Source organism: Meleagris gallopavo, chromosome 3 (genome assembly GCF_905368555.1).
Source record: "Meleagris gallopavo chromosome 3, MGAL_WU_HG_1.1, whole genome shotgun sequence".
Lineage (NCBI taxonomy): Eukaryota > Metazoa > Chordata > Aves > Galliformes > Phasianidae > Meleagris > Meleagris gallopavo.
Window position 1 is genome coordinate 55109216 of NC_139406.1, and position 14349 is coordinate 55123564.

The 14349-nt window shown below is 38.0% G+C and overlaps 1 protein-coding gene across 1 annotated transcript in view; it reads right to left on the reverse strand.

Moving 5' to 3' along the window:
• The window catches only part of ST18 (ST18 C2H2C-type zinc finger transcription factor), a 168249-nt gene that overhangs the window by 33626 nt on the left and 120274 nt on the right, over positions 1-14349 (reverse strand). The window contains exons 6-11 of the mRNA XM_085221091.1: positions 13018-13815; positions 10025-10159; positions 8553-8643; positions 6365-6469; positions 4999-5204; positions 1623-1834 (exon numbers count right to left, since the gene is read on the reverse strand). Coding sequence (XP_085077217.1) covers positions 1623-1834; positions 4999-5204; positions 6365-6469; positions 8553-8643; positions 10025-10159; positions 13018-13815 — 1547 coding nt within the window. The remainder of the gene's footprint in view (positions 1-1622; positions 1835-4998; positions 5205-6364; positions 6470-8552; positions 8644-10024; positions 10160-13017; positions 13816-14349) is intronic.

Here is a 14349-nt window from a genome sequence, read left to right on the forward strand (position 1 = left end):
TTCTGTATTGTTATTATTATATTCATTCCCATTCAAACCTTCCTCATTATTTGGCAACTGTGAAGCAGGTATGGAAGAGAAAATCTTTGCTTTATGTCTGGTCCCTTTACTGCTCTTCTCTGGCAAGAAAGTTGTATTGCTGAGGTCAGCCAAAGGCTGCGGCAGCAATGTAATCCAGCCATTGGCATCAGTTTCCATTTTTGCGCTAGAAGTCTCTATAGAAGATCAGTGGAAGGACCTCTCTGCAGCAGCTGTCAGGGATAGATCTGTCACCTGAGAAAGGTTTCATGTACAATATTTGGGATAGATAATATCTAAATTATAGGGAATGCATACAGACACACTAAAATCTATACCCTGTGGCACCTCCCAGTGCTGGTTTCAAGATTCAAGACACCACAAATGGAAATAAAAGTTAGAAAAGTAAGAGATACTACTACGCAAAGGAGAATGGCTTGTATTGCCTGACAAGGTGCCACGTTTGTGGTAAAACAAGTGGTTCCCCTCAAAGGATAACAGGTAGTCTCTTAGTAGTAGTGGACAGAGGCCCAACAAAATTTGTAGACCAACAGCTGCAGAAGCCACCTCTAGCCACCCTGAGGCTTGCAGTGTAACAATCACTGATCATTTGGAATATATATCAAGACTTTGAGTCCCATAGGAGAAACATGTCTGATAATGTGTGTCTTGATAAATACACCTCTTTTCACCCCCCAGTGATTTCTTCTCAAGTTCTTGTAATGGCAAATCCTCATCTACACAGAGCTTTCAAAAGTTTCGTTGGTTCATAAGGGAGCACATGGAACTTTAATGCAAATAACAAATAACAGTGCTTCCACATGCACAGCCATCAGAAGAATATCTTGTCTGTTTTCATCAGCGTTATAATACCATGTAATGGCACAGAAAATAAGGCTCATAGCTCACACAGTACCATTTGTAAATCATAAAGATCTGTGAGAAAATGCAGAGCGAAACCAAAACATGAAAGCCACACAAACATCTACGAGATTAGGCAGCATTCCATTACGACAGACTTGCCCAAATTATCTATCTCCAAATACTGTGGGTCTGATTCTCCTCTCTCACCAGCAGAAACAAGCATTTTATCCAAGTCAGTTGTTATTTATCTTTCTACACCTTGTCAAACTATCAAATGCGCTCAGAATATAGCAGACTCAATAGATGTAGTCCTGTTTAATTGCAAGCAAAATATCACCTTGATTAGTCACTTTTTTTTTTTTTTTTTTTTTTAAAACAGCCTCCAAAATGATTGTTTATGGCAGGTTTCAGAGAGAGGAAAATTCCTTCTTTAAACATATCTAACTCATTATCCAACACAGATTGTTGCTAGATTTCATATATCCATCTTTATTATTCCCACAAAATTTCCTCTTTGTATTTAGGGCTCAATTATGAAAAGAATAACAACATAACTCCTGCTATTTATTTATTTTTATGAATAAATGGTCACTACATTACTGATTTTTTTCTTTCTCTTCAAAAGAGCATGCAAACAGAAGCCTTCTTTTTGGGGATTTAATGCAGTCACTAACATGAAAGACAGTTTATTCGCACAGTTCAGTAGCTAGCACACCCTCCAGGTTCTTGGACTACCCTACCTTGGCAGACAGACTCTGTGGTTTGTTGGAGAGGATCTCTGCTGCTTCCCTGCAGCGGGTGGAAAGGTTCAGGATAGCAGCAGCTGCTGCTATGTGGGTGTCTTCACTACATTGACCGTAGCTATAAGAGTTGGCATGGCAAGGGCTCTGTGTGTGGGCGCTAGCACTAGGCAGTCGATTAGAAAATTTCACTGGATTTGAAAAATGCTTTGCTGTTGAAGAGAGATTTGATTAGCAATTTTAAATATGCAATTTCTTTCCATAAAATAGTCTTGTTTCTCAGACTACAATTTCATATAATAAAATATTCAGAGAATACATTTAAAACAATGAATTTCTTACTGACTCTAAAGGTTTACTGTAAAAGTGGCTTCAGAAATATGAATATTTAATTTTTTACCAGAAAAATAACTTTTCTATATACACATCTTTTAACAAAGCATCTGAGACATTTACTTAGAATTTTCTCATTCCTTAGTCAGGCATGGAACACAATGATGTCTAAGGAAAGACTGAACAAGGATTAAATGCATTATCAAATTTGATCTGATGACACTGGTAAAAAAATGAACTTGCCAATATCCTTCTGAAGGCTTCCCCTTGGAGCTCTATTGTGTAAGAAGACACAAGTGACTTATCCAGTCTTAGCTAAAACAACATTGCTTACCCTACTTAAATGAATAACTATTATTTATGTAGCTTTGTTTGTATGAGTAAGGAGAAAAAGATCATGCTCTTGAATAAACTTTTTCTGGAAACTTTCTGTAATTTGAGTCTACCCTTTAGAGAATTCCCCAAAACCCCAAAACAGCAAAAAAATAACCCCAAACCGAAATATCCCCTTCCCTACAACAAAATAACAAGTGAAAGAAAAACAAAAACAAACAAACAAACGACACACAAAAAGAACAAACAATGAATATTCAGAATAAAAGTGGTCTTAGCTGATCTCTTCATGATGACTATCATTTGGAATAATATTCAGTAAACACAAAGAGGTCACTTAAGAACAAAGAGCCAGCAGGTGAACAGAAAAGCACTTTCATGGACAGAAGTGGCATTTATGGTTTTTTGTTTTCTCTTCCATCATCAGCACTTACTCCAAAACAGGTAGAAAGAACTGTACTCTCTTTTCTGTATTTTGGAGTTTGAGAAGTCACTAACTGTGGCTGGGAAAAGACAGCATCATGATCTCAGTTCTTAATAAGCAATCATCATTTCCCTGTAGTTCTTACAGTGTCCTACAAAGTGTCCAAAATCCAGCTTCTCAGCCTACACCCAATACACCAACAACATTGCTGCGTATAGCAAACTGCTTGCTGCATAAAGATTTCAGCCCCAAGGCTGTGGATGTAGAGCTTTGGCTGACTGTATTTCAATGATAAGACCTACAAAAAGACATTCAAGACATCTTTCCTCTAATTTGGGATGCTGTAGAAGAAATAGTTGCTTATGTGCACTGACTGTAGTTGAATGCCATGTTTGGTTTTTCTAAATACTGAGGGCATTTCAATAAAGCAAAACTAAGAGCTTCATGATTCAGCTCTCCTTTTCTCTATTACAAATGAAACTACCCCTCTGTGAAACTACAGAACAAGAGGGTCTTCATTTTTAGCACTTACTATTGCTAATTTCATATTATTTTTAACAAATAAAAAGGTGCTTTATCTATTAACAACCATAACAGGCAAAAAAAAAAAAAAAAAAAAAAAAGCAGGCTCTGATGGATACACGTTTTGTCAAGAAATCAAGTTTATAAATGCAGAATCCACAGAGTACTAATGATGTGGTTCTGGCTAGCTTCATATTTACATGGGACGTTGAACCAGTCTGTAAATCACAGCTTCTTACTGCCAACTTTTGTGCATCTGCACAGCTAAAACACTCACTTGCTCTTTTACTTTCACCTTTCCATTAAAATAATAGCTGTACACTGCGATCTTTGTAAGAACAAAAGGCCGTAGACTTCAGTCCTAATATACATTATACAGAAATTGCATATCTATGGATTTGCATTTGTATAAAAACATTTCAATCATTTTTTCCTTGAGATGAACCTGTGAAATAGGCATGCATCTGTGCAAAGAGACAGCTAATAGGGTGTATTCAATTTTACAAACAAAATTGGAAAACCTGCCACCCAAAAAGCTGGCAGTGCACATATTTGCTTACATCTGAACAAGCCTATTTTCCAGTCCACATAAATATCCGCTTTTCATTTGTCATTTTAAATGAGGTATTTATATATATATATATACACACACATATGCAAAAAAGGCATAGGTATCTACATATACATTATAGATAAATATACATACATGTTCAAATACTTGCACAAGTAAGCATATTTTATAAATATATATAAATATTTATAGTATATTCTTAGAAGTATTATGTCATATATATGCATTTTAAAAAATTCTGCTTTTATGTTCACCTTACTACAAATGTTCTCCTTCCTTTCTTTAAGTTAGATGAATTTTCCTTTTTTCGTTTTCTTTTACTACCCTTTTTGTCATGCACAAAAGAGTCTTCTGTTACATAACTTTAGATCTATTTTCTTCTGCACCCTTACATGGTACAATTAAACCATTTTTTTCCTATTTTCCTCGTGGAAACTGAATTGTGTGTTTCTTGAAACTAAGAAGTATTTTATAATGGCCAGAATCTTGCTGAAGTTTCCCACGCAGGTTGTGAAAATGCATATGCAATAAATAATCACTGTTCACACTAAAGCATCTCATTTCTACAGAGTGTTACTTCAGCAAATCTGCAAATGATGTAAGCACTTGATAATGATTTGATGCATTTGATATGTCTGCACTATGAATATGGTGTAGTACAGAAATATAAGAAACCAAAATGAATTAAATTCAGTCCTGAAAGTAATGCAGCTGAAGCACATGGTCTAGGAGGAAGAGTATGTGTATGGATGCAGCTAAAAAGTATCTCAAGTTTTGTTTTAAAACCTAACTTGAAATTTTATTATGCTGTATATAATTCATAGCATCCTGTGATGACATTCTGTGGGACTTCTCATGGTAGCATACTATCACATGAATATCAAAATTTAACCAAGGAGGAAGCCAACAGATAAGATAAAAATCATTCATTTTTTTTACTCTCCTCTTCTTCTGACAATCGTTTTTCAAAGACACATCAAAAAAGTAAACCTTATAGTGATCATATTTAGTAATCTAGCAGTCTACATTTAGCAAATGGTGAATATATTTAGCATTTTGGCCATAAGTAGCTTAAGACATTTCCTATAAAGACTTTCAGAATTCTGTAAATTTGAAAGCAGAGTAAGGAAGCGAAAAAAAAAAGAAAAAAAAAAAAGCCCATTTCCCAAAATATAGTAGAAATTCAAACTTACATTCAAGGAACTGTGGTGTTTTTCGCCCTTGCACCGCAGGTGCTATTGTGCGTTTGCCAAAGACTTGTGCATCAAAGCTGGCATAATCAAAGGGTACTTTCCCGAACTTCTCCTTTTCTTTTGTGAGGGTGGTTCTGGAGGAAGTGACTGGTTGTGAAGCTCTGTAATTGTACTGAGCTACCTCAAGCTGCTTAGTTAAATTTGTGCTGCAGAAAAAAGGAGGAAAAGCATGAGAAAGACAAGAATAGCAAAGCAAGAATATCCTTAAATAATATTTTACTGAAAAGTAGCAGACAGTTGCATCCTAGTATCAGAAAGTGTGTTCTTATGGATCATTATTGTTCTCATTTTACTGTGAATGATTATGGTATAAATTTAATACAAATGATCCAAAATAATTGCTTCTGCTATTTGGGAAGAATGATTTATAGTGTGTTATTCCATTTAGTTACCGTTCAGTAAGTACTTGTCTTTAGTAATTTCCTAAGGACTTTTCATATGTAGAGTTAAGGCACGTGCAGTTGGCAGACACATGGACATAATATTCTATAATGGCTCTGAAGGAACCATTAGAGCTGATCATGTCAATAATCCACAAATTAAAGTGTCCCCAAATAGACCTGAATATAATAGGTTGTAACAGTCGTGGTGCCAATGATGTGCAAATTATGCATGTCTGTAGGGTCCATATAACTCTGAACAAAATACAATCACAATAAAAAATGTTTTCTCTTTTTGATGCCATTGTATAAAAAATAAATTCAACTAATTAAATCAATAAACTTAAAATAAAGAAACTCATAACATGAATTTATCAACAGTGGGGAAACTGAAAGAGCAGAGTTCTCAACCTTTTCACATAAGTGCATCAACAATGCAACTTCTTGTTATCACTGAAAGATACCTCTGAGAAGAATCACAACAAAGTAGCCCTGTGCTGCTAGAGGTGCAGTAAGCTCGAAAAGATCTTTAATAATGTTTCAGTGGACAAAGTGTTGTAACAAAGGAACAGTTCCAGAAAATCATTTCCAACACTTCAGCAACGATAGCAGATTTTGTTTACAGAAGGAAGACATTTGAGAATCGTCCATTAGGATACTTGTGTTGAAGTAAGGTTTAGTAGAAGAAAATGAATTGCTTTTTGAAACTTATGTCCATTGTCTTTAGTGTCAGCCACCTCACAATGACCAGCAGAATGCCACTTGACAATTTTGAGATACAGGCAAGTTATTTACCTTCACAGAGCTTCATTTTGCAAAACTGAAATACCTCTGTAGCTAGGACCCAAAAAAAGTGTGAAGGACCTGAGGACTGATAGAGTTTGTGCAGAATACTTTGAGCAGACTAGACCATGGTAGGCTCCTACCTGTGAGTTTGATCATGGCACTGCCCTGCTTTTGGAGACTCGAGCTGGCTTTTTTCCTGGGACATTGCCAACTTTTCAGCTGCAGCAATTGGACAACCAGAAAGGCTGTTTAAAAACAAGGTGAAGGAAAGAAACAAGAAGAAAGAAATCTTAAAATGAAATTTTAAGTAACAGAAATGTGCTATGGAAACCAATGGCTTCAAACTTCTCTGGGACTCTATGACAATAAGAGCTGCCCTTTAAAGTCAGATTCATTTGTCTTACATCCCTTAGTGCAAAACTGTGAAATCTGCATAATAGAGATGATATTATGGAAACTGAATCATGTAGGAATTTTCCAGCATTGAGCTTTAATGTTTTGTGGCTAGCAAGTCACAGTAAGATTTTTATTTTTTTATTTTTATTTTTTCAGTGAGCTATTTCCTGAGTGTAAACCTCCTAATGATTAGAAAGTTAGAAAGTGGATTTGGGGAAAAAATAGCTGTATGCAAACAATGGCTTCTACTAAAGTGAATATTTTGCTATTTCTGGCTGGGTTTTTTTTTTTTCTTTTTTTTCCATTCTCTCTTTTTTTTTTTTCTTCCTTTCCTTCTCTATTTGCTTTAATTAAACAATGTTTTCTTACCCTTATTCATGGTTCACTTACGATATACCTAATGTGCTGCTAAGATAACCAAGGATTTAAAACAGGTAAAACACTGAAAAAAATATTTAATGGTTCCTTATATATTATGTTAGACAATCTCATGATCACTCTAATTAAGACTTCATGCTACCTTTTTACATCAGAGATAGTAACATAGTATGATAATCCTTGATTTTGGTGCCCTTTTACCATAGCCAATTAACCAAAATCAATCATGCAAAAATCAATCCCACAAAAATTCAATTCAGCCAAGATTTTTTTGACAATTTTTTGCACATTAGATATACAACATATTCTTCTAGAGGAATGGCCCTCCATAAGAACTACAGTGGCATATTTTGGCTTGCTGCCTGCCAGGAGACATCAGTGCTCACAGGAGCCATGCTGACAACAGTGGCTTCAGTTCTCTGCCTCACCTGCAGCTCAGCTGTGATTCCCCAGCTGCCTGTCTGGAAGGCTTTCCTTTGTTTTACTTTCTCCCTACAGGCAGAAAGTTAAACAGAGAAGGGTGTTCCAAGCAGGAAGATGACATTCCTGAAACTAATTAATGGAGTTTGCTTTTACAGAGATTCTATAAGTGTTGCCTGTAAAATTTCATGTTTTGCTGAAGAAGAACATAGTTAATTCACAGAATCACAGAATGGCCAGGGTTGGAAGGGACCTCAAGGATCATGAATCTCCAACCACCCTGCCACATGCAGGGCTACCAACCTCCACATTTAATACTAGACCAGGCTGCCCAGGGCCCCATCCAACCTGGCCTTGAACACCCCAGGGACGGGGCATCCACAGCCTCTTTGGACAGCCTGTTCCAGCACCTCACCACTCTCTCTGTAAAGAATTTCCCCCTGACAACCAACCTAAATCTCCCCTCCCTCAACTTAAAACCATTTCCCCTTGTCCTGCAGTTATCAACCCTTTCAAAGAGTTGATTCCCCTCCTCTTTGTAGGCACCCTTTAGGTATTGAAAAGCTGCAATGAGGTCACCCCACAGACTTCTTTTCTCCAGGCTGAACAAGCCCAGCTCCCTCAGCCTGTCTTTGTAGGGGAGATGCTCCAGCCCCCTGATCATCTTCGTGGCTCTCCTCTGGACCCTCTCCAACAGCTCCCTGTCTTTCATGTACTGGGGCCTCCAGACCTGGATACAGTACTCCAGATGGGGTCTCACAAGAGCAGAGTAGAGGAGGACAATCACCTCCCTGTCCCTGCCGGCCACCGCTCTTCTGGTGGAGCCCAGGATACCATTTGCCTTCCAAGCTGCAAGGGCACACTGCTGGCTCATGTTAAGTTTTTCATCTATCAAGACCCCCCAGGTCCTTCTCCACAGGGCTGCTCTCAAGGACCCTCCTTCCAGTCTGTATGGATGCCTGGGATTCCTCTGGCCCAGGTGCAAAACTCTGCACTTCGCTGTGTTGAACCTCATCAGGTTCACCTGGGCCCACCTTTCTATCCTGTTGAGGTCCCTCTGAATGGCATCCCTTCCTTCTACCATCAGTTTATTCATTAGTATGTCAGATTTTAAGCAGGCAGCAAGTGTTCTACCTTCTGTGTGTGTTGCGATTGCTGTTGACGTGTCCTCTTCCAGTGCATCCTGGTGTGGGGCACTTTAAAACATTTTCATGCATGGCAAGAACTAAGGAAGAAAAACAATTGGTAACATACATAACTGAATAACATAAATATTAAAAAATAAGAATATTTTTTCTTCAGACTCAGAAGATTCCCAGTTCTGTCATATTGTGACCTCAAAAGAAGAGAAAAAGCAATGCAGCCAGACCAGTTCCTCCAAGACAGACCATTTGACTGCTACTTAGTTGTAGTGTGTCTATCAACGTGCAAAATGTTTTTTTCTTGGGAGTTCAGAAGGACAAAGATGGAATTTAGCAGGGTTGTTAGGTCATGAAGCCTGTAGCTCTCTGGTTCACACCACTAACACAGTAAATGAAAAAAGTGAGGCTATAGAGAACTCCTGAGAACTACAATTGGCATACTTATAGCTGCAATCCCTCTCTGGCTCAGGAAGGGATAGCTGTCAGGCACAGAAAGGCTTTCCACACCTTCCACCATATAAAATGATCTGTTCTGAGTATGCCCTTTTGAATCTTGACATCTTCTGATCATCTGCTCTACTCTGAATCTACTTTTGATCGATTAGTCATCCCCCAAGCAGAAATTTATGCTCTCAGCAGGATTACAACCTGTTGCACACACATTTCTTATGTGCTGTGATGTCTACCATCTTTATTAAGAGCGAGACATAAGTCTCTGTCAAACAGGAAACATCTTTGTATATCTTTTCTCATGTCTTCATTATCCCTTTAGGAGTACAGTGCATCAGGAAAACTGATTGTTCAGTCAAATGATTTGTTCTGTCAGGTATTCTTTTAATTTACTGTCTTGCATGCTCCTGCAGAAAACAATCTGACTATTTAGGTTGTTTAAACAAAGTTTTACATTATATTTTATCTTATGCAACACTTCATTGCATCTCATTGCAGGATTACATACACATACACATACTAGTGCAACAAGATCGGTACAATTAGAAATAAAGAGGGAAATTCAGGCTAGACTAGCCATACAAAGATTAGCATGATACAGCCTTAGGAGAGGGACTTGCTGTGGATCACTGGGATTGTGGATGGAAGTAATCTCATTGAGCTCATTGGTAAGAAGGGTGCTGGAAACATCTTTGGACAATCATGCCCCAGACTCTAAGTTGCTATAAGTGTGAAAACAGCTGCCATGGTGGATGGTGACAGGAAACCAAATCAAGTTAAAGCTCTGAAGGACAGGTAATCTTTGTGCTGTATGCCTTTTGAAAAGGCATGGGCAAGCAAGATTCATAAGGCTACTGTGTGCAAGTAGGAATGACCAAGAGCTGGATAGCACCTCCCAGACCTTTTCTGCAATCTCACACACAAAAAGTGGTTTTCCTTTCCAGCAAGAACATATGCTACCTGCAGTAGTAGTCCAGATCCAGTTACTGTGGACTTCAGGGTGATGATACTCACTTTCCAGTGGCACTCTAACTTTGTGAGGACAGCCTGAGAGACTGCGGTGGTGGGGGTACAGCCCAGTCACATGCCCTGTGCCGTCACATCCTGGGATGGGACATTTGGTTTCTCTCTTTTCAGGCCTGGGTGAGTCTGCAAAGAAATGAGATAAGGATTTTGATTGGTTTTTGACCCTATCTGCACTCAGCTGAGTGCACTTAGGAGGATGATAAAATCTCTTTTGTACTTCAGACACAGTTCCTACACAAAGTTTTAACACAGGCTTAAGTAATTCCAGCATCTCTTTAGGTTATTACACACTGTATCCTTAAAGCAGAGGCTCCTCACGCCTAGTAAGCCATTTATTTGGTAAACTTTAGCTTTAGGATTGCAGTGTCATTTATTCCATTCAGAGCTTCAAACAGGACAGAAGCTACAATCCAATAAGCCAGAGAACTAGCAGCATCAGCCAACAGCAAGATCTATAAAGGAATAAATAAATTAAAAAAAAAAAAAAAGAAAAAAGAAAAAAAAACAAACAAAACACCAAACAGAAACAATCTTTTACTCTGCTAATGTCAGACCGCAGGAAGCTGGGACAACCAAATAAAAGATGAGGTGTGAAACAAACAAACAAAAACAAAAAAGCATTTCAAACAGAAGCCATTCCTTAAATATCGCAGATCTCTAGGCTGTAGGTTCTTTGTTAGGAAACTGAATACATGCCACTTTACATTTGAGAGGCAAGACAAGCAGCTCCCTCTGGTACACATGGCAATGCTGCTTTGTGGAATAGCCCACAATGACAGTGAAAGCATGGAGCAGCTGATACCCTTTCAAAGAGGAGGTCTCAGCCCAGCCTCAGAGCTACCACTCTGCAATAGCCACAGTGCAATCCCAATTTTTGTTTCAAGCACCTAGAACTGTGCAAGAAGCTCTGGTCAAAAAGCCTTTATTTGATTTCCAATGCAGGATCAGAAGTCTGGGCGAGAAAGGAATGTATTCTGGTCCAGAAAATCTCTTGTGAGAAATCTGCAGGAAGTGGCCGCATAAATTGCTGAGGATGGTTTTAGCTCAATCTGTGATTGGCTGCCAACAGCATTCGGCGCTGGGGGAGAAAACAGCTGCAGCCAGCACAGGGAGCAGCCTTCTTCAAGCTGATTTTGTTGGACCGTGAGGTAGGATGTGCTCAGCGGCAGGATCGCCAGAGACAGCTGAGGGTTAAACTTCCTGGCAAGACTTTAGGTAAAAGACAAAAAATTAAAAATTGGGGAGAAAAGTAAATAGAATGAGCATCAACAGGAGACCACATGCTTTTTAGAATAACTGCAAATGGAAAGTACTGCAGTAGTGGACAGAGAATAAAGAGAGACCCTAAAATATGATTTATTTTTTTCCTGCAGTAATTGGAAAGGTTTATCATTAAAAAGATGGAAAAATGTAAATGTAAGACATGTTCTTCTGATGTAGCATCCAAGAAAGAAAATTAAGAGCTGATGGATTTGATGATGGATTTTCATCACTAGAAATAAAAAACAGTAATTTATGTGAAAAAAAAAAGCAACAAAAAACCAAACCTATGCCTAATGATACATTGACTAAAATCATACAGTGTTTATACAGCCTGAAGATGGTCTTATTTGTTCCTGTATGAATATAGCCCCTAAGTTCACCTGAAAACTACTAGTAATGACAATATGAGGTAAATCAGAAACGGTCAAATTTTACCATGCTTGCCATCACTCTTCCTTTCCTTATATGCTGTGAGAAACTCACATTGACTCCAATGTGAACCCAAGTGAACAAACCCGGTCTCAGGATAAAAAAAAATGTACCTGCAGAATTTCTGCGTTTATCATAGTCATCTGAACAACTAAAGGTTAATGTAGTTTTGCAAGGAGACCAACACCTAGTACATACAGCTTATGACATAGGAAGACAGAACGAGATGCATGACATGTATTTCCAGCCTGAAAATAATACAGAATATAGCATAGTTGCAAATAATGAAAAAATATGTTATCTCATACATTAAATGTTTTAATTAACTAAATAACTATAATATTTGCAAATGCCACATCATCATCTACACGCACTCTACAGTGCCACTCTGAAGAGTTACCCTAAAGTAAGTCTAGAAACACAAAATCCATTTGTTTAACAAAAGCAGAAAATGCATCTATGCTAGGGTGGCTTCACCATATTTGGAAGCCAAAAAGGAAAGATCAAAGGACAGACTAATGTAGAGTTACTTACTACAGCAGAAAATGTGCTTATAAAATGACATCTTTCAATGTTCTGTAATTACCATTAGTCAAGGATTTTCATGTCAGCCAATCCAGTTTACAAATCAAACCTGAATCTTTCAAATCTCCAATTCTAGAAGCCTGGTTAGATATAGAATATGGAACAATGGTCCTGCAGTTTTGTAGGATGTCACACAGCACCAGAAACAATAAAGACTTTGGAACTTACTGGTAATTCCTCTGATGGTGAATGAGGCAGAAGAGCACACGTGTGCTTTCCTGGCTCTGATATGCTGGCTATAGTAAAATGTAATGTAGATACGTGAAGTAGGCAGAGCTCAGAAAGCACATGGCTTAGGAATTAGGTGATATGTCTGGAAGAGGCCAATTTTTCACTCTAACCTATCGTTAAGCACTGCTTTAACGCCTTCTTTTTTGGCTGCTGAAATTCAGGAGGTATGTATTTACACTCTCTGGAGGAGGAGGCATAGGAGGAGGAAAAGGAGGAGAAGGAGTGTCAGTGCCAGCTACACAGCCCTTTTAGCAGCCATTACTGATCATTTCACATAGCAGTTTGGCAGAAAGCCAAGTACCCAGTATTTAACCTGGTCAGATGTAAGGCACTAGTGTGAAGGTACATAATTAGCAAAATTACCAGCTAAATTCCAGATTCTTTACTGTTTCTATAAAACCTTGCTCAGAGTTCTCTATCAGTCACAGGATAAATACTTAAGCCAGTAAGAACAACCAAGAATACTTCCTTACGTTTGTTGCTAAATAACTGTCTCCCACCGACGTCAATAACTTTGGTTTGTCTCCTCTCCCCCGCTAGATGCTCCAGGAGAAACCTGTCCAGTTCTTTGTAGGTGCTGTGAAACACATGCCCTTGCTCTGCCTGCAGAGCTATTGCTTCTTCTAGCAAACTCAAGTTCCCTTTTGCTTTGTCCAATTCAACTGACATTTCTGTGGTTTCTGACAGGCACTCGTTGTCATCTTCTTCGCTTTCAGGGAACACATTCTGAATTCTCTTCTCAAAAGAATCTGGGTGAGACTCCTGGGGTGCTCTTAGCTCTGCTTCTGAATCACAAAGTGTTTCACAAGGCTCAAATTCTACCTCCTCCTTCTTAATTTCAGGGACTTCCAAGATGCTAGGTTGATTACACTCTGCAATATATTTCTGAGTTACATGGGGCTTTACACTAGTTTCTTCTGAAAAATTTGAGGAGCTGTCCCACTCATTTTCCATCATTTCAGAGTTACTTTCATTTTCCTCAGATGAACAATATTTTGGGTCAGAAATAATAGTCTTTTCCTTTCCTTCAGCTGAGTCAATCATGTAACATTCATCAATGTCATCACTTTCTGTTTTTAAGGATTGAATGCCACTGTCATTTAGATTTTCTGCCACTGTTTGACTGGGTGCATCTTTTGCAATTTTTCCACTGTTCATCAAAGATTTGGCCATTGCATCTTGGTAACTGGTGTAGTTATCTTTTCTTTGACTGGAATTTTCTTGCCCACCTGAATGAGGGGTTTCCTCACATGGTTTTGCAATCCTTTCCTCTGTATAAGAAAATGGCAAGAGAAAAACATGTAAGAAAAGCTTTTTATATCTTCTAGAAGAGATACGAAGATATTAAAAAATTTCATTTCTTTACTCAAAGGTACCCTTAAATTATTTAATTCACCAGTGCTGTATTTGAAATGACTACTTGTAGCACCAGGAAAAGCCCTTCTAAAATTGTATCTGCTTTATATTATTCTTTCATTATTGCTGTTTTTTTGCTGTTGGTAAAGAAATATACTGTCTTACAACATACATCTTCACATATATTTGCACAAGTATAATGCACTGTATATATGCACATAGATACTATATAAGGAGAATCTATATCATATACACAGAAACATATACAAACACACACATTTAAAAATTCCTCTAAAATCCATTTTCATTTTCCTTTCATCTAAGATTCCTAAATATTTTCTCAAAATAGACCCTAATTACTTTTTGAGCACCACAAAAGACCTTGAAGGAAAAAAACATCCACACTTCTCTAAGGGCAAGCTCCTGGTCACCATTGCAATTGCCACATT